This window comes from Erigeron canadensis, chromosome 8 (assembly GCF_010389155.1).
Source record: "Erigeron canadensis isolate Cc75 chromosome 8, C_canadensis_v1, whole genome shotgun sequence".
NCBI classification, from domain to species: domain Eukaryota; kingdom Viridiplantae; phylum Streptophyta; class Magnoliopsida; order Asterales; family Asteraceae; genus Erigeron; species Erigeron canadensis.
Window position 1 is genome coordinate 8,581,799 of NC_057768.1, and position 20,253 is coordinate 8,602,051.

The 20,253-nt window shown below is 35.0% G+C and overlaps 2 protein-coding genes across 2 annotated transcripts; both read left to right on the forward strand.

The window, feature by feature from the left end:
- The first annotated feature begins 87 nt into the window (after positions 1-87).
- LOC122579007 lies at positions 88-2,493 on the forward strand. The gene has a single exon (XM_043751086.1). It carries the CDS (start codon positions 270-272, stop codon positions 2,289-2,291), a length of 2,022 nt encoding a protein of 673 aa, XP_043607021.1. The 5' UTR covers positions 88-269; the 3' UTR covers positions 2,292-2,493.
- A 12,256-nt stretch (positions 2,494-14,749) lies between these two features.
- On the forward strand, positions 14,750-18,074 carry LOC122580586 (ferredoxin--NADP reductase, leaf-type isozyme, chloroplastic). Its single transcript, XM_043752854.1, has 10 exons — positions 14,750-14,901; positions 15,357-15,600; positions 15,987-16,123; positions 16,295-16,373; positions 16,484-16,575; positions 16,737-16,814; positions 16,896-16,958; positions 17,051-17,285; positions 17,385-17,500; positions 17,837-18,074. The coding sequence occupies exons 1-9, from the start codon at positions 14,791-14,793 to the stop codon at positions 17,450-17,452; spliced, it is 1,107 nt and encodes a 368-aa protein (XP_043608789.1). The 5' UTR covers positions 14,750-14,790; the 3' UTR covers positions 17,453-17,500; positions 17,837-18,074.
- Positions 18,075-20,253: the final 2,179 nt, after the last annotated feature.

The window sequence follows — 20,253 nt, forward strand, 5'->3', positions numbered from 1 at the left end:
TAAACAAAACTGAAAAAGACATCATTTGACAAGGCTTAAATTTTAACCTAATACTAATAACTTTTTACTTCTTCGAGTCGTCTTGGAAGCCTCTGACATCAACTACTCCATTTTTAATTCCTTCTCCACCTCTTCCTCATATATATACACACATATACATAGATTCCCACAAAAAATAACCAAATCCACCCATCCAAATTTCCCGATCTCCGTCACCGGAATCTCAACCTCACCATTGACTCACTCAACTCAACTGGGTACCATCTGTTATGGCAGATATAGTCAAACAGATCTTAGCCCGACCCATTCAGTTAGCAGATCAAGTCATCAAAACATCAGATGAAGCCGTAATCAACAAACAAGATTGCGCCGAACTCAAATCAAAAACCGAAAAGTTAGCTGGCCTTTTACGCCAAGCGGCTCGAGCCAGTAGCGATCTTTATGAACGACCCACAAAACGTATAATTGATGACACCGAACAAGTTCTCGACAAAGCACTTTCTTTAGTACTTAAATGTCGTAACAATGGTGTTATAAAACGTGTTTTTACTATAATCCCAGCTGCCGGTTTTCGAAAAATGTCTGCCCAGCTTGAAAATTCAATTGGTGATGTTTCTTGGTTGTTACGTGTGTCTGCACCGAATAATTCGACAGATGAGTATTTGGGTCTTCCCCCGATTGCTGCGAATGAGCCGATTTTGTGTTTAATTTGGGAACAGATTGCGATTTTGTATACAGGGTCATTAGATGATAGAAGTGACGCTGCTGCATCACTTGTTTCTTTAGCAAGAGATAATGATAGATATGGAAAGTTGATTATTGAAGAAGGCGGGGTTAATCCGCTTTTAAAGTTAGCAAAAGAAGGCAAAATGGAAGGTCAAGAAAATGCTGCATTGGCTATTGGGCTGTTGGGGCGAGATCCTGAAAGTGTGGAACATATGATACATTCTGGGGTGTGTTCTGTTTTTGTTAAGATTTTAAAAGAAGGGCCTATGAAAGTACAAGGTGTTGTGGCTTGGGCTGTTTCTGAGTTAGTTGCACATTATCCGAAATGTCAGGATTTATTTGCTCAACATAATATTGTGAGGTTGTTAGTTGGGCATCTCGCGTTTGAGACGGTTGAAGAACATAGTAAGTATGCTATTACTAGTAATAAACCGACTTCTATTCATGCTGTTGTTTTAGCTAGTAATAATAATACTAATGGTAATAATAGTAGTACTGGTAATAATGTGAATCAAAGTAATAAGGGTGTGGTTAATCAGAATTATGATGATGATAAGAATAGAGTTGCGCATCCTGGCGGGACTAGTACGGATAGTCAGCAACCGTTTAGGATGCATAGTGTTGTTGCTAGTACTATGGCTATGAAAAACCAAACTAAGGTTCCTGTTAGTCAAGGTAGTAATGGAATGGCAGCGAATACGAACCTAAGTCAAAAAAGTGAGAATGTTGTGAAGAAGCAGAATCATCATCATTATACGAATGTATCATTAACTGCTCATAGTTTACATAAAGGGAGGGAATTAGAAGATCCTGCAACAAAAGCTTATATGAAGGCTATGGCTGCTAGAGCACTATGGCATTTGGCTAGTGGGAATTCAGCCATTTGTAAGAGTATTACTGAATCAAGAGCTTTGTTATGTTTTGCTGTCTTGTTGGAGAAAGGTCCTGAAGATGTGCAGTATAATTCAGCTATGGCGCTTATGGAAATTACTAGTGTGGCAGAACAAGATTCTGAGCTGAGACGTTCTGCTTTCAAACCAAATGCACCTGCTTGCAAAGCTGTTATTGAACAATTACTTAAAATTATAGAAAAAGCAGACTCGAAGCTCCTGCTTCCATGTGTTAACGCGATTGGAAACTTGGCAAGAACTTTCCGTGCCACTGAGTCTCAGATGATTCAACCATTGGTTCAACTTCTTGATGAACGAGAACCAGAGATTACAAAAGCAGCAGCCGTTGCATTGACCAAGTTCGCCTGCTCAGAAAACTATCTCCACCTTGACCATTCCAAAGCGATTATCAGTGCTGGAGGTGCCAAACATTTGATTCAGTTGGTCTACTTTGGTGAACAAATGGTTCAGCCCGCTACTTTGGTGCTGCTATGCTACATTGCTCTGCACGTGCCAGATAGTGAAGATCTTGCGCAAGCTGAGGTGCTTACCGTTGTTGAATGGGCATCGAAACAATCTCTGTTTATCCAAGATGAAGCCGTGGAGTCTCTTTTACAGAACTCCAAAGGTAGGTTGGAACTCTATCAATCTCGAGGATCACGGGGTTTTCATTAGAATTATATCATAAGCTTATCATTTATATGTTAAATAGTTTAGGTTTGTTCCTTTCAATTTTGGTTTTTTTTTTTTTAATTTGCTTGTTACACATATATGTTTATTGTTGTTGTGGAGTGTACATGAGATATATTGTAACCTATAGTTATTCTGTAAAACAAATATTACAATTGCCAATTGTATTCATCTTCTCATTCTTGTATGCCATTCATTCTTTTGGTATATCCAAAGTTTCATTCTTATATCAATAAAATTATCTCTAAATTGGGAATTTGTTGATTTGTTATTACAATACATTATGAACCCGGGCATTACATGACTCACAAAACTCTTTTTTAGTTGTTATAGTTTGCATTTTTGGAAAACAGACCTTTGGTGATTTGATTGGAGGGACCATACACGGTCCATACGTCGAGAGTACTGTACAAAATTTGCTGCATCATGATGCTATTGTTTTCACTATAAAGTGATTGCACAAAAGAAGTATTGGTTATATATAAAACAGGTTTATGTTTCACATACTTGTGCACTGTGTAGTGAAGTAAGGTGAACTACTTATATTTATTTTGTACAATTGTACGTCTATCACAACAACAATTTCCAACCCCTCCAAATGCGGGTATGAGAGGGATGTGAAGTAGACGGTCATACATCTCATCTACCTGAGGATAGAAAGACTTCCATCGATAAAATGTGTCTATCTATAACTAAATGTTTTTTTTTTTAATTTTGACTTTAAGAAAATCTTAGAGACATCATGTACCAATTACCATGTTCAGTTGTTTACATGGCTTTTTGAGTACATGTCATCAAGATGTGCCCTCTTTTTAGCACCAACACTTTAATTACTTGTCCTACACAAGTAGGATCTGCCGTAAACCATTAAAGTTAATCTCTTGAAAAAGTCAAGTGAAACAAGTGAAATCTTGTGGGTGATCACCCAAAAGATTCTGGATTACCTGGAAAAAGCCATTTTTAAAGACACCAAAAATTATGTCTAGCAATATTTGGTTAATAGATTCCCTTGATCTACGTTTATTGTTTTCCTTGCACATGGCATCAATCATTCAAATGTTTAGTTTTCTTTTCATGCGTTATGATTCTTTCAACTTATTTTGATTGGTTCTATTTCAATACACATATCATATAATACACATATAGCCTTATATATATATATATATATTTGTAATATTAGAATCCATGAATTTTAGACACCAATCATTTTGACAACTTGGGTATTCTTAGGAATGTTAGTATAATAATATCATGGATGTGATGTAATGAGACACAAAGAACAAATCAAATCATATCAACACATCAAGCTCATCAACTTATAAAGAAGTTAAGTAGTACACGTATGCTACACAACAGATATATACACCTGTGTAATTTGATGTAATTATAACAGAATTTTGTTAGAGAGTTAATTAGAAGATAAATAGATATAGATTTTATATGTATAGGTTAGGAGGTATATAAATACTGATACTCTCACTTTGTAATTAAATTAGTTTCATTCAACACAAAATAAATCCCCAAAATGCTCTCTATAATTTTCAATATGGTATCAGAGAAATTTCTGATCATAACCGCCATCACTCCGCCATAGATCATCATAACCGCCATCACTTCGCCATCATTCTACCACAAATCCGCCACTAAAGCTGCCCAAGAACACAAAGTTCAGCAGAATCCACCATTAAAATCACTAAATTTCAGAAATTCATCAACAAAATTCACAAATGCTAACCTAATTCAGAAAATTTACAAACAAATCATTCAATTTCAAAAGATTTTACCAACAAATTGTAGAAATTTTAACCTAAATTGAGAAAGAGAATCAAAGATGCCATAAGCTGAAGCAACTACCATTACAACAATGGAAGTCAACACTACTGATGTGAATTCAACAAGTCATCCTCTCTACTTTCATCCTACTGATCATCCAGGTCTAATTCTAATCACTAAAAAGCTATTAGGATCTGAAAATTTTAGTTCTTGGAAGAGATCTCTATCAATTTCTTTAAGTGCTAAGAACAAATTGAAAATTATGAATGGGGAATAAGAAATACCTGCTGTTGATTCTGTTATAAGGCCACATTTGGAAAGAGCAAATGATATGCTCATTTCTTGGATTCTAAATACTGATCTGAAGAAATTGGAAATAGTTTGAGTTTTATGGATAATGTTGCTGCATTGTGGAAAGAATTGAAAGAACACTACGAACAACTAAATGGACATAGGATTTATCAATCGAGTAATGAAATTGTTGAGCTGAAACAAGGAAACTCCATAATAGAAGTTTAGTATCACAAACTAAAGAGCTTATGGGATAAATTGGATGCCTTGGAGGCTCCACATGCTTGCACCTGCAAATGCACTTGTGATAATGACAAATGGAGATAGGGACCAGAGGAAGAGGCTTATTTAGTTTCTAATGGGATTGGATTAAAACTATACTAATGTCAGATGGCCGATCCTACTAATGCAATCACTACCACAAACTAACAAAGCTTATTCAATGCTAAGACAAGAAGAGAAGAAAGACTTGCTCACAAACCACCACACCTCACAACGCAAACTACATTCAACTCAATGGTTACAAACATGCCATAATACAACCAGTAAAGGATAAAGAATCCACAACTAAGGGTAAACACTCAAGGAGGAGAAAGAAGGAGTAATTTCAAGCCATGGTTTATTTGCTCAATCTGCAATAGAGAAGGTCACTAGAAGACTGAGTGTTATAGGATTGTTGGCTATCCCATAGGTCATCCTCTGCACAACAAACTTCCACTGAAATCTGCTCCCCCCAAACGACAACCTGCATATTACAACAAAGGGAAAACAATCAACTTGGTAGCAGCAATGACAAAAGAAGACACCTATTTTCAGACTTCTGATGCAGTGACAAATGCAAGGATAGATCAGCTTCAAAATCAACTCAATCAAGTGTTATTGATGCTGAAAAACAAGAATGGAGCAATGACCACAAATGACCTTCTCTTGGCATAAATGGAAGGTATAAGACTTGTTCTTGCAGTTTTCATTTCTGTTCTTTTAGGGACTTGGATAGTTGATAGTGGGGCAACTGACAATATATGCACTTTACTTTCACTAATGCACAATGTGAGGAAATTACCCAAACCCATTTATGTCACAATACCAAATGATACTAGTGTTCTTGTAAATTTTGTTGGATCTGTCTATATTAATGATAATCTTACACTCCAAGAAGTCTTATACAACCCAACCTTCACCTACAATCTCATTTCCGTAAGTAAGGTCCTAAATTCGACACATTCTGCAGTCATTTTCACTGCTAACAACTGCATATTTGAGGACCTTAAAGGCTTCACAACTCATGGAAAACTCTGTGGTGGACTCTACATTATACCCGCTCAATCTCAAGTCACTACTCCTCACAAACCAACCATTCTGGCATCAACTAGTGGATCAAGCTTATGGCATGCAAGACTGGGTCACTCCTCCTTTCCAGTCATTAAACATATCAAATCCATACCATCTTTCAGTTCGTGTGATTCTGTAAATAAATGTTCTGAGTGTCCTTTAACAAAATGTAAAATCTCATGCAAAATGTATGTTTGATCTTGTTCATATGGATGTATGGGGTCTTTATAGGCACCCAACAATCAATAAATGTACTTACTTTCTTACAATTGTGGATGCTCATTCAAGGGCCACATGGACCTATCTTTTAGCCTTCAAATCACATGTTACCTCCACTGTCAATTTTTTTTAATCATTTATACAGAATCATTTCTAAAAATCAATCAAAACAGTGAGAAGTGACAATGGTCTAGAATTCATAAACAATTCTTTATCCACATTCTTTCAAGATGCTGGCATTTTACATCAAACCACTAGCCCCTACACTCCATAGCAGAATGCTAGAGTGGAAAGGAAACATAGACAACTATTAGACATGGCCAGATCCATTCAATTCTAAGCTAACTTTCCAAAACATCTATGGGGGTACTGTATTTTAACAACTACATATCTCATTAACAGACTTCCTTCATCCATTTCACCAAACAAAAGTCCTTTTGAAATCCCGTTAACAAAATACCTTCCTTAACTCATCTCAAGATCATTGGATGTCAAGCATATGCCTAAGTACATTCAGATGACACATCTGCACCAAGATCTAAACCGTGTGTCCTACTTGGACATCCACACAATCAAAAGGGCTACCTTTCATATGATCTTGACACACACAAACCCTTCATCAGCATAAATGTTCTTTTTTGATGAATCTTCATTTCCCTTCAAAACCAAAACTCCAAAAACAACACCTATCAATACACAAACACCCACAACTGGTTATATTCCATCTGTCTCTTTTCCAACACCCCTCACATTTCCTAATCCTGTCAATTCCAATACTCTCAACTCTGCAACACCATCTTCTTCACCTTCCCCATCAACCACTCAACAACAATCATCCAATACCTCCTCACTCTCTACAAATCATATTGATTCACCTACCACATCCTCACACAATGCACCTCCACCTCCTCCGATCATTACCCAAGCCCATCAACCATCAACTAAAACCTCCAACTAGGGATGAGATTTTTAATCAAAAACCCGTATGGGGACTTGAACTGCCTGTGCCCGCCCATACCCGACCAGCCCGAAGCCCAAACGGGCCGGTTCTCGGTTCCCGATTGCAATGGTTTTCCGGGTTCGGTTGTCGGGCCAAAACCTGTAATTTCACGGGTTGACCCGACAAACCCGAGCAATATATATATACATAGATATAGATATATGTAATTATGTACATAAGTTATGTATGCTTGAAAAAGAATAAGAAGAAGAAAGAAAGAAAAAAAGAAAAAAGATAAGCTATTGAAATAATAAAGACAGAGGAAACCCAAAGGAAGAAATCTAAAGTTTGTTGTGGGGCTTAAAATGGTAGTTGAATGATGGTTTTCTTGTGTTTTGTTGGTTCCGTCGAACAAGAGGAGATCAGAGAGTGCAATGTTTGATGTGTGTATTGATGTTAGTTGTACAAATGGAGAGAGATGGATTGTTTTCATTTTGTTATAGCCGTTTGGAAAAAGTAAGCAATGTAAAGAGTTTCTTGTCTCTTCGAGTTTAATGTTGGGAAGACATTTTTTGGAAGGTGAAACAATTGTTAACCTTTGGAAATCTATTATGTGTCAAGTGATAAACATAGATGGGGTCGAGTGTTGACAACTTGACATATATAAAAGTGTAGTCTATGACACACTGACTTGTTTGTCTTCTTTTTGCATATATATAGTTAAATCTAAAGGCATTAATGTATATGTGATTATTAGATGGAAAACGTGGAAGCATAGTAGGCCACATAATGTAAATTTGAAAACATTTGTTTGACCCATTTCATCAATTCATTCCTTATACATTTTTTTTGACTTTTTGTCTTGCCCATTCCATCCACTATATAAGCAAATCTTTAAGTATACCAAAATCAAATTTCCAGATACTCATCCACCTTATGCTCTCTTTGTATTGAGCAACAGCACCTCTTTAATCTCTCTTCTCACCTCTTTAATCTCTCTTCTCACATGACAATATATACAACCATTGCCTTACACATTTTCATTCCTTTCAATCGATTGTTTCTATACATTTTTATTATCTTGTATATCACTATTTACCTTAATATAACTACATACACAAGGAGATACAAAGCTGCTACCGAAGATTAATGGGGACGCTCACACAAAACTCCAACAAAATGAAACTTTTTTTAAGTCACAAGCCCTGCCTTACCATTCATTTTCATGCTTTTCACCAACTTCTTCTCAAAACAAAAGCTCAAGCTAGCCATTTCTGGGTCAAACCTTAAAACCCAAGCCTTACCCGCCCAAGAGGTTAACGGGCTTGGTCAGGATTCCATTTTTCATGCAATTGCGGGCCACGGGTCATGCCGGTTCGGTCCGGATTAGGCCGGGTTTTGACCCGTGCACATCCCTACCTGCAACAGAATCAAAACACCATTTGTCAAGCTTCAGGACTATGTTTGTTCTCTTCCAAAACACCACCAAGCTAATTGTCTTACTTACTTAAATCTCTCACCAAGCACTCTTCACTTTGTAAATGCAATAGACAAGTCAGTCTAACCACATTCATATCTCCAAGCCTTTAAGGATCCTAAATGGATTGATGCATTGGAAAAAGAAATTGAGGCACTTAAACAAAATCAAACCTGGAATCTTGTCCCTCTTCCCACTGGAAAGACTCCCATAGGGAGGCAATGGGTTTTTAGAGTCAAATATAATGCAGATGGATCCGTAGAAAGATACAAAGCAAGGCTTGTAACAAAGGGGTATCATCAACAAGCAGGCATTGATTATACTGAAACTTTTGCCCCCGTGGCAAAGATGATCACTATCAGATAGTTAGTGTCCACAAAAACCAGATAATAGAGCAGTTAGACATTAATAATGCTTTTCTTCATGGGGATCTTCACGAAGAGGGTTACATGAGTGATCCAAGGGTTATACAAAGAATGTACCAGCTAACACTGTTTGCAATCTCATCAAGTCACTCTATGGGCCAAAAAAAGCAAATAGGCAATGGTTTGAAAAGCTGACCTCTTTTCTCAAACCTCTGGGTTTCCACCAAAGTTATGTTGACACTTCTTTATTCATCTACAAACAAGGTCAAAAATTCACTTCCCTACATTATCCTCTTTGGTAATACTAAATCTCACATTAAAGAAGTGAAAGCTCATCTTCATCATCAATTCAACATCAAAGACCTTGGTTCACTCCATTACTACTTGGGTATTGAGTTTTTTAGAAACTCTTCTGGTCTGGCTATGTCACAGAGGAAGTATGCACTAGAACTCTTAGACACATCAAAGTTACTTCATTCCAAACCTACTTTTGTCCCTCTGAACCCAAATGATAAACTTAATCATACAGATGAGGAACCAATCTCATATGCTACTCTCTATAGAATACTAGTAGGGAAACTCATTTACTTAACCATCACCAGACCTGACATTGCTTTTGCAGCCCTATTATTAAGTCAATTCCTTCAACAACCCAGAACACCCATCTCAAAGCTTTAATCAAGACCCTCAGATACATAAAACTATGTCCAAGCCAAGGTTTATTCTTCCTTTCTACTGGCTCACTTGACCTAGCAGCCTATTTTGACAGTGACTGGGCAAGCTGCCCTTTTTCAAGAAGGTCAGTTTTAGGATCAGGAGTATTTTTTGGTCCTTGCTTAATATCATGGAAATCAAAGAAACAAAGTGTTTTTTCTAGATCCTCCACTGAAGCAGAATATAGGGCACTTGCAGGTCTTAAATTTGAGGTTACATGGATTAAATGTCTCCTTCTTAACTTACAAGTCCCTACTACATTTTCTATCCCCATTATCTGTGACAACTCCTTTGCATATCTTGCTTCTTAATGGTGTTTTTTGTTGAGTGTTTAAATTTATAAAAATGTTGTACAAGTAATTATCTGAAAATAGACACCTTAACGGACAGGGGACCCGATCGGATGTATTATAGTTAAGTGATAAGTACAGGATCATTTGCAGGGACGCGTTGCTTTACCTAATCTAGTAATACGTGTAATTCCGATTTCCTATTAAACTAATTAAAAATACTGAAAAGTAAATAGAAGCCGCAACCGCTTGTTCAGTGAGAGGCTTAGTTTGAAAAAGAAAATAACAGTAATTAAATTAAAATACTTGTTTGGCATCTCAGATCTCATGACACGACCAGATATCATCCTACCTACTTGGTAGACTATTAGAAACTTAATCAAGGCTCAGATTCTCGTTAGATTCACTTTGCCTAAGTAACTAGTGTTGTCCCTAAACTCACACTACTCTATAAACAAATTCTCGTTAGATTCATTGTTTCAGCATTAATGACCTAAAGTTTGTGTTATTAATTCATCTTTAAGTTAACGTCTCTTAAGCCATGACCAGATAATAATTCAATCCGGTGACCACAATGCTCGTTTCCAAGTCACTGGATCGCGTCTAACATTGTTAAGCATCATGTTTTATTCATCATAAATACTATGGTTCTGGATCCCTCGGTTACAAGTGAATCGCCTTTTAGATCTAGTTATAGACCGACTAGTGTTTTCCATTCTAGCATATTAGTCCTAGTGTATGATCATAGACAACCATCAGAGTTAAACTTATATATTCAGATATAGAATCGATAATAATATGAAGAACTAGTAAAACAAGGATCTACGATAAACAGTAAAACACACTCCAACAGATCTAACAAATAAAGTAAAATAGATAAACGTCTACATGATCACACCGATCCAAACAAGTATTCAACCTACTAACCTGACATTAGTAAAACAAGGATCTACGATAAACAGTAAAACACACTCCAACAGATCTAACAAATAAAGTAAAATGGATAAACGTCTACATGATCACACCGATCCAAACAAGTATTCAGCCTACTAACCTGACATTCTTAAAGTAATAACAAAGTCTGAAAAGATGAAATACATTGTTTACCAACTGAAAGTAATATAAAAGAGTAGATCTAGGTTGAGGATGAAAATTGGAAAGTGTTAGAAGCTCCAAAACCTCCTTGGAATTTGCAAAGTCGACCTAGGGTTGAATATGGGTGGCTAGGGTTGTTGAATCGGCTCCCTCTTAGGGTTTTGAGGGCTGCTTCGGCTTAAATAGGTGTTTAAGTCGGTTGCTGATCTGGGCCGCCCAGCGGCACTGGGTTTGGGCCAACGGCGCTGGCAGCTCCTGCTGCTTCTTGTATTGCTTCGTTCGGCTCCCGAATCACCTCCTTGTGTCTTGTAACTTCACAGGCCTTCATCTTGATTCACTTGATGCCATTTACCCTCACTCGCATCTTCCGTGAACTTGCGTAAACATAGAATCCATTAAGTACCGATAGTTCCGGAATATTAACTCATTTAAGACATAGAAATGAGGCCTTTTGATAGGGGTTTTTCTCACAAAATGGACGCTCATCACTTTTATCCCTGTCCAGCATGCAAGAACTAAACATTTGTCATTTTGTTAGAGACAAAATCAAAGCAGGCCTCATTCATCCAGTCTTCATTCCCTTTGCATCTCAACCAGCAGACATCTTCACCAAAGCTCTGCCTAGGCCTCTCCATTACAATTGTTTGTCCAAGTTGGGCACTTGTGATGCTTACACAATGCCCACTTTTTTTTTTTTTTTTGGTGGGGGGGGGGGGGGGGGGGAGGGGATAATGAGATACAAAGAACAAATCAAATTATATCAACACAATAAATACAAGCTCATCAACTTATAAGGAAGTTAAGTATTACACGTATGCTGCACAGTAGATCTATGCACGTGTGTAATTTGATGTAATTATAACAGAATTCTGTTAGAGAGTTAGTTAGAAGATAGATAGATATAGATTGTTTATGTATAGGTTAGGAGGTATATAAATATTGATACTTTCACTTTGTAACCAGTTTAGTTTCATTCAATACAAAATAAATCCCCAAAGTGCTCTCTATAATTTTCAATATGATGTGATTGATTATTCCTTCGAACACTTTTATGTGGCGTAAATAAAAACGTGAAAACCTAGGGCTTTTCTCATTCAAGCTACGGTAGATGATTTGACTCAGATTTGTACGACATAACCAGGGTATTTCAATCGTTTCTAATTAGCCATGACCAAACCAACATGTTTATCGATTTCAGTTTTCTTGTATATAGTCTATCTGCTATGAAACAAAACTTAGCATAATCTATAATGTGCTTTTGTCTATCGTGTTACCCGTGGATTAAAGTAGTTTTACGTATTGAACAGTTAAACATATTATCATTAAACTATCCAAGTTAAATCAAAGCTTGTTTTTCCGCTTTTCTTTTCCAACCAGTGAGGATTCTATGCAAATCAAGCATTTTAATGGGTGACAACCTCTATACCATAACTTTTTAGCCGTACACAATGAAACATGCTTTAAGGTATTGTAATTTATAATAATGTGAAGCGTTTTAGGTGATGAAACATGCTTTAAGGTATTGTAATTTATAATAATGTGAAGCATTTTAGGTGATGACGGTTAAAAATAGTCGGTATATAGATCACTTCCCTAAAAATTGTATAAGTTTAAGTTTATAATGTAATTGTTGGTCTTTCCTCTCACTTGTCATAGCCAACAGAGCTTTTTGCCCGTTCGACTTCTCTTACCCATAAACCTCCAAATGAGATATCTTGTGAAAATGCACCCGTGACATGACCATTTTGAGTAAAGATTACATTTGAGTTGACGTGAAAAAGAATGAATCTTTGTTTGCTTTCGAGATGCCAAGTCGTATATGCGATAAGATATGAGCTATTGTAGTCAGTGCTGTACTAATTAAATCTTAACTTGAATTTACCACTATATACTTTTTTTAACAACAAATCTTACTCTATTCTATAAACTCAAAAGAACACTATCGTTAAAATCAAAATCCTGGTCTTCTTTCTAATGGCCAACCCCCTCCTCCCCCCAATCAAGTGGGTCAACACATTTACCACTAAATAAATTATATGCTTTGATTTTTCTTCTCAAATAATAAACTATTGTTGTTATCGAAGTTTAAATTGTATTATAAGCATTTTTCTACTTTTTATTAATAGGACCGATACTTATTTTTAAACACACAAAATGAAGAAAACATCATCCAATGTAAAATTTCAAATACTTGATAATGGTGTTCTATATATACGTACTTAACCTCTTATACAAGACCAACACTTTTAGTGATATTAATTTGTCAACGCACTGTAATCAAGAATATATTACTTTTTAATATTTAGACAAACTTAAATAACTAATTGTAATTTTTATTTTTATTTATGTCTCAAAATGCAAGATTTTTCCTCTTAATATGTGAGACCAAGACTCGTATCAGTTTGTCAATGATGTTGGGCCTGTTGGCCACAGTCTAGCCGTCTAGAAACTAGTGGCACAAGTATAATCTTTTTAATGGGCTTTTTGTGAGTTAACCAAAAGATATAGTCACCTAGCCCAGTTCACTTAGATGAGCCTAGAAGCCCTAGATCACTTGCATTCACAGAATCACACCCCAAAGATAGGTAGCTAAATGCCTAAATAAGTAAATATCTAAAACTAACGGTTAGCTCACAAAGGCAGCTGGATTTGTAAGATCTTCTAACAATTTGCATTGTTAACATGTGTTTTAAGTTTTCATATGATGCACATTTTAGAAAACTAGCTAGGGCCTAGGTGCGTGCTCATTAAACTTGGAAATAAGTTTGGCCGTTTGGGTATGTAGTGAACACATATTAACTCAATGAATTCCAAGCCCAAAAAACAGGGGTCAACCCACGTAGGCTATCTCAGACCAAATCTTGCTTTTATCAATCTTGACCTTAAGCTTATTCTTTTGTTCTTGTTAACCTTAAACTTTTTACCAATGTTTGTTATTCAATGGATTACATGAGCATTATTATACAGTATACACTTCGATAAAATATCAAATCTACCATATAAATTGTGACACGATAATCCAATGTAAAACAATAAAAAAAAAAGTTTATTACTATGGTTCAATTAAAATTATGAAAATCTGTGTGCATCATTGTATATTTTGTTCTTTACAAATTTCCGTTCAAAAATTTTCTCATGATTTAATGGTTAATATCACGGATAAGGATCCACTAAAGGTAAAATTGAACAATTTTTAACCTTTAAATTAAAATCAAATGTCAAGATTCAAACTTGATTTTTTAATTTAGACTCTTGATTTTAATACAAGGGTTTAAGGTTGCCCCAACTTTACTAGTAAAAATTGGACAACTTTAAAGATTTTTTTAACAACCATTCAGTATTCGATATTAGGGAATACTTCACCATACAAAGCTATACACGTACTTAAACTACGAGACTTTAAAGAATCTCTATTACAAGATTACGTTATATTTGTTTTATTTTAATATTTGTTTAATAATAACCATTCCTTTTAAATATCTATTTAGATGTTATATTATCTTATTATTTGCTTAAACCAGTAGGAAATATACATATGCTCCATATGTTTAGATTTTTCTTATTATTTTATAAACGTCATATGAATAGTACCAATCATATTACTTTAAAAATAAATAGATTAAACATTTTTTTTACATAAAAGCTTCATTTTAATCCAAAATCACCCAAAGACAAAAAGCATGTAACATTTAGAGATATTAAAAAAGATATTTGTTATGTATAGAATCTGTTTTGATTTTCTATAAATAAAAAGATCAAAGTTATTTAAAGAAAATGAGCATAGAAATTATGGTTGTAGCCACAGAAATGCACAAGTGTAAAATGACAACACAAATTTCTTATCCTGAAATCTTCTGTTGCCATTGGCTTTTTAATTTCCTCCATCCAAAATTATACAAATATCCATATCATATATTTTCATCACCCATACTATATCTTCCATTTCTCTAACCTCATTTCAACCTTCATTTATATTATCATTCAAAATATGGCTGCTTCAGTTAGTGCTGTTGTCTCCCTTCCATCTTCAAAATCATCTGCTGCTATTTCATCTTCAAGATCATCTCTCATTTCTCAAGAAAGAGTCTCTTTCACTAAGGTATGTGTCACCAACTTATATATATGTATATTTATATTATACATTTGATGTTGGTTTTGAATTTAGTGATATCGGTTTTTGCATGTTTTGTGTTTCTTGATATGGGTTACACTTAAAATACAATTTTGGTTTGATTCATAGGTTATTAGTGATAGGTGATCTACCTTAATTATAATAGATAAACTCATAGACGATTAGACTAGTTACATACTTACATTGTTAAGGTTCTTGTTTTCCTAAAAAAAAAAAACATATGTTACTTAATTATTGAAACATCAGAGTATGTAATTTTTTTGGAGTTAATTCATGACATTTCTAAAATAAAGTTATCAGGACAAACTGAGTTTATGATATAATTATATAATGTGAAAGTGTGTCTTTTTATTTTACACACTCTTAATTCTGTATTGTTTGCATACTTTGTTGAAGTTGGATTATTGTCACTTGGTGTTTAGGTGCCATATTACAAAAATGTGTCAACAAGTGTTAAATCATTATCAATTAGAGCCCAAGTCACAACAGATGCTGAGGCTCCTCCAGTTGCTAAAGTAGAGAAAGTTTCAAAGAAACAAGAAGAGGGTGTGATTATAAACACATACAGACCAAAGGAACCATATATCGGTCGGTGCCTTCTCAACACCAAGATCACCGGTGATGATGCCCCTGGTGAAACTTGGCACATGGTCTTCACCACAGAGGGTATGTTATGAGTTTATGATGTCAAATTTATCAATTTCTCATTCATATTGTAATCGGTATAATTGTTATTTTCTCATGTTAGATCACATCAAAGGCTAACACTAATAGTGTGTAAGATTTTTATACTTGAAATAGAGTAATATCAGGCCATTTGTGGATCCGGAAAGTGTTTTCCTTTGTCTGCAATAATCAAAATGAATGTTTAACTTTGAATTGGGGTAGAACTAGAGTAGATTATAATATCATGGGCTATGTTTATAAGTTTTATTAAACTTCACTTTGAAATACTTGTTTTTTGAAGTTAAAGGTTCAAACTTTATACAATGTTCTAATATCATTTTGCAAGCTACACGTAACGAAAATGGTTTATTTTCCGGATTGATTAGGTAAGATCCAATACAGAGAAGGACAATCCATTGGTGTCATCCCAGACGGAATTGATCCCAAGAACGGAAAGCCACACAAACTGAGATTGTATTCCATTGCTAGCAGTGCTATTGGTGACTTTGGAGACTCCAAAACTGTAAGTATTTAGCTATTGAGTATCTTGTAGCATTAAAAAAGTAAATAATGAAAAGATTGTTAATATTATGGTGAAAAAGTTCCTTATAGATTTATGATAGTGTACATTCACGTCAGATATCCTGTATGTGGCATTGTACGTTTGAGTTTTTAAATTTGACAATTTGTTTAGGTCTCTCTATGTGTGAAAAGACTTGTCTACACGAATGACAAAGGCGAAGAAGTTAAAGGAGTTTGCTCAAACTTCTTATGTAAGAAGAAACATTTTTCAACTTTTTGGTTACTTATCCTTTAGTTTTGTTTTTGGCTTTTGTCCGATTTTGTTTCTGAACTCGGATAAAATATTTTGATTGTAATTCAGGTGACTTGCCGCCTGGAGCCGAGGTGCAAATAACGGGTCCAGTTGGAAAAGAAATGCTTATGCCAAAGGATCCTAATGCAACTGTTATTATGGTAGTGTTTCCGCTCTTGATAAGACTTTCATACTCATAGTGTCCATGAAAACTTGCACATTTGACTAATCAACCATCTTGAACTTATCATTAAAGAAGACGATGCAGTTGAAAGCCTGTGATCCCAAGATGTAATTTGCTAATGGATTTCTATGATTGCAGCTTGCAACTGGAACCGGTATTGCTCCTTTCCGCTCATTTATGTGGAAAATGTTCTTTGAGAAGCATGAAGACTATAAGGTATACCTGAGTTGAACAAACCTTGTTGAATAGCAATCAGTTGGTTAAAAATGTCTCAGTTTACCTGATTCTAAAATGCAGTTTAATGGTTTGGCATGGCTCTTTTTGGGAGTTCCTACAAGCAGCTCCTTGTTATATAAAGAGGTAAAGACAATTGCCAGTTTCTATTTGCAAGATCTAACAACAAAAAAGGAAAGCTACTCTAAATCTAAGTTTGGTTTTGTGAAATCATGTAGGAATTTGAGAAAATGAAGGAGATGAAACCAGATAACCTGCGTGTTGACTTTGCTGTGAGTAGAGAGCAAACTAATGAGAAGGGGGAGAAGATGTACATTCAAACCAGAATGGCTCAATACGACAGAGAGCTCTGGGAGTTACTCAAGAAAGACAACACCTTTGTATATATGTGTGGGCTTAAGGGCATGGAGAAGGGTATTGATGACATTATGACTTCATTGGCTGCCGAAGATGGTAAGAACATCCGAAAATCTTTGAAACTTCTGAAATACCGTCATTCACTTTCTCTTTTTGTTTCATAATTTTCATGTTCGTCTTTGTGTCTTTATGAAGGTATCGACTGGGTAACATATAAGAAGCAATTGAAGAAAGAAGGGCAATGGAATGTGGAGGTTTACTAAGTGGTTTTGTATCTTCTTGTACAAATACAGCCCTCTCTTTGTAGATAGGTAACTTCTATTTTTGTAATTTGGATATTTGACTTTTTTTTCTTTTCCTTCAAATTTCCTTCTTTTTGATTTCATTATAAATCAAGTCTATTGTTATGGGTGGTTTTCCCATTTATTAGTTTTTTATTATGGAGGGCATGGATCATAAAATAAAAGTATACTACAATTATGGAAATAATAAGATTCTCTATAAATTGTGTTGTTTTCTTGTTTGGCATGCTATGATTCATGATACATTTTTACAAATTCTTGACTCCATGTGTTCTATCTGATATGACAAACGGGTGAAAAATACAGATTTATACAATAACTTCTGATTTAATCTCCTTTATCTAGCTCTGGATGATTGTTTCGACTGCATATTCAAAAGGATACAGAATCGATAACGCCATTATGTGAGAGGGCTTCACCAGCATTACATGAATGTAATAATGGTAGCATATTGTTCTTGTTCATTGCTTCTCACTATTTATAGGCTATGATGTATGTGTCTTTGATTTCATCTGATTCCAATATGATTTTGCCATGTTACATTGAGGACACAAGTCAATGACAGAGCTACTTCTTTCGTGTATTGAGCATTTAAGTTGCATAGTTCTTCTACTAGACATTTTATTACATCAGTATATATGCTTTTTGGTACTTCAGAAGGTGTGATACATCTCTTCGTTCTTAAAACATAACATACTTGTCAATTTTGGCAAGCAAATCAATGGTAGAAATATGAAAATTTTGAATGATTTTATTTTAAAATGGTATATAACGTTGGTAGTGTTGCTCGTCGTCTTCTACATGTCGTGAATGTTGGAATAAACATGGTTTGATTTAAGGGAAAATACTTACCAGATGATCTTGTGGAACCTGTAAAGGCATTAAACATGTTTGCCATTGATTTCGGGTTCCCAAAACAAGGTGATTGATTGATAATGGGATGATTGAATTCGGCTGGAAGTTATGCACGAATTTGAGAGGAGAAAATACACGAAATTAAGGAGGAATTATGTGTAGGGATCAACCTAAGCTTAGGGTAATGCCTCTCTATTTATAAGGAGAGTATTTACACATTTAACCCCTTTGGTGTTTAACGTGTGCACCATTAGTCCTCTTAGTTACAATCACCTAATGGAAAACCCTATACTATGTCTCTAAGAGTAAATACGCCCATCATATATTTACTAGACATAGGGATTTCAGTTGATGAAATTTGCAAGATCAACGTATTTCCCCCTGAAGATTTTGCTACTAAAGCACTTGATATCGCTCGGTCTACCTCACGTCCAGGTCCAATGTCGCTCAACAAACATACTGTGTTGTATGGGTTCAGTCAGCTTTCGGGTGTTTGGCATCCTTTCCTCATCGACTTGGAAGTTTACACTTTCTTTTACTTGTAAGTTTTAAATATAACAATTGGAAGAAAGAAAATGTAATGCATTTTCGGCAATGTGTAATTTCACAACTCTAATATGAGTACCCCTACTAATAATACATTAACTATTGACCAGAGTTTAGTTTTAATCGGGTAGATGACGACACAACTTGCTGGTAATTTCTGATGAATGATCGGGTATAATACTCGTTCTATTATAATACTATTCTCTATCTAATGCAATAATAATAAAATTATAAAGAATCCGGCCTTCTTTTTATCTAGTTATGATAGCCAATTAATAACTCCACTATCTTTCGTTTGCCACTTGGAGAAGAAAATATAAACAGCCAAAACATATTAATCATTATACTTATACAATTCAGAAAATGTATTGATGGATTTTACATGGAAATACAAGGTAAACGAGAAACAAGTTGAGTCGTTAATCTTTTTTGGAAAAGAACCAAAATGTTTAAAAAGTAAATTTATAGATGTTGGCGTCATAACTTTAATGTGCATGACATGTTGAACTCTTCTCATTAGTTCAAGGGCTTCAGTTTCAAGAAACCCAAATGCATCAAATGTAAATAATATAAACACGTGTTCATTGTCAAGACACACATACCTTCTTGTGTTTGGTCACTTTGCATGAAACAGCTTTTAAAACGACATGACCTGCCGTGAGGCTGCATCCTAAGCCCACAAGAGGTGAGACCCCTGTTAGATCCACATACGCGTGTTTCCCCCATCCAGCCGAACACCAAAATGCCAGCTGATCTGAGAGTCGATTTTCCTTCTAACATTCAGTCAAGAAATTCATGGATGCTTCTTTCTTAGCAGAAATATCAGCACACTTGAAAAGGTCTAAGAAAACATTCCTAACCAAATCATGTTGGTACTTGAACACTTCTCAAAGAATCCAAACAAATCTTGCTACAAAACAGGACATATCTCATCAATTGGATATAAGGCGATTATGCGGCGGTATATAAATTAAAGATTTTCCTAGTGACGTAAATGTAAGAGAATAATAATTACAACTGATTATTAGAATTAATCTTTTTACATATAAAAAATGAATTTTTTAATGATAGCCAATTAGCCATTTAATAAAAAATTTGTACTTTTCATATGAAATTCTTATCTATGTACAATTATTCTATGCACGTTACTTACTGTCATTAGTAATACACTAGGGCCTGTTTGTTTTTCTAACCATTAAGTGACTGAATTGATAAGTATTGTCTGTATGAATTAAGTCAATATAGTTGTTTTTTGTTTATTAAGTCAAAAAAAAAACACTATTGATGACTTAATGGATTAAGTATTTTTGATTAATTCATGACTTAATTTATTAAGTTCCAAACAAACGCAACCTAACTCA

What these genes read in the sequence shown, in the direction of transcription:
- LOC122579007 (XM_043751086.1), top strand. Translation starts at nt 270, where the DNA reads ATGGCAGATATAGTCAAACAGATCTTAGCCCGACCCATTCAGTTAGCA.
- LOC122580586 (XM_043752854.1), top strand. Translation starts at nt 14,791, where the DNA reads ATGGCTGCTTCAGTTAGTGCTGTTGTCTCCCTTCCATCTTCAAAATCA. An exon ending in CTAATGCAACTGTTATTATG is followed by an intron (nt 16,576 to 16,736) that starts GTAGTGTTTCCG and finishes CTATGATTGCAG; the next exon opens with CTTGCAACTGGAACCGGTAT. An exon ending in GCTCCTTGTTATATAAAGAG is followed by an intron (nt 16,959 to 17,050) that starts GTAAAGACAATT and finishes GAAATCATGTAG; the next exon opens with GAATTTGAGAAAATGAAGGA.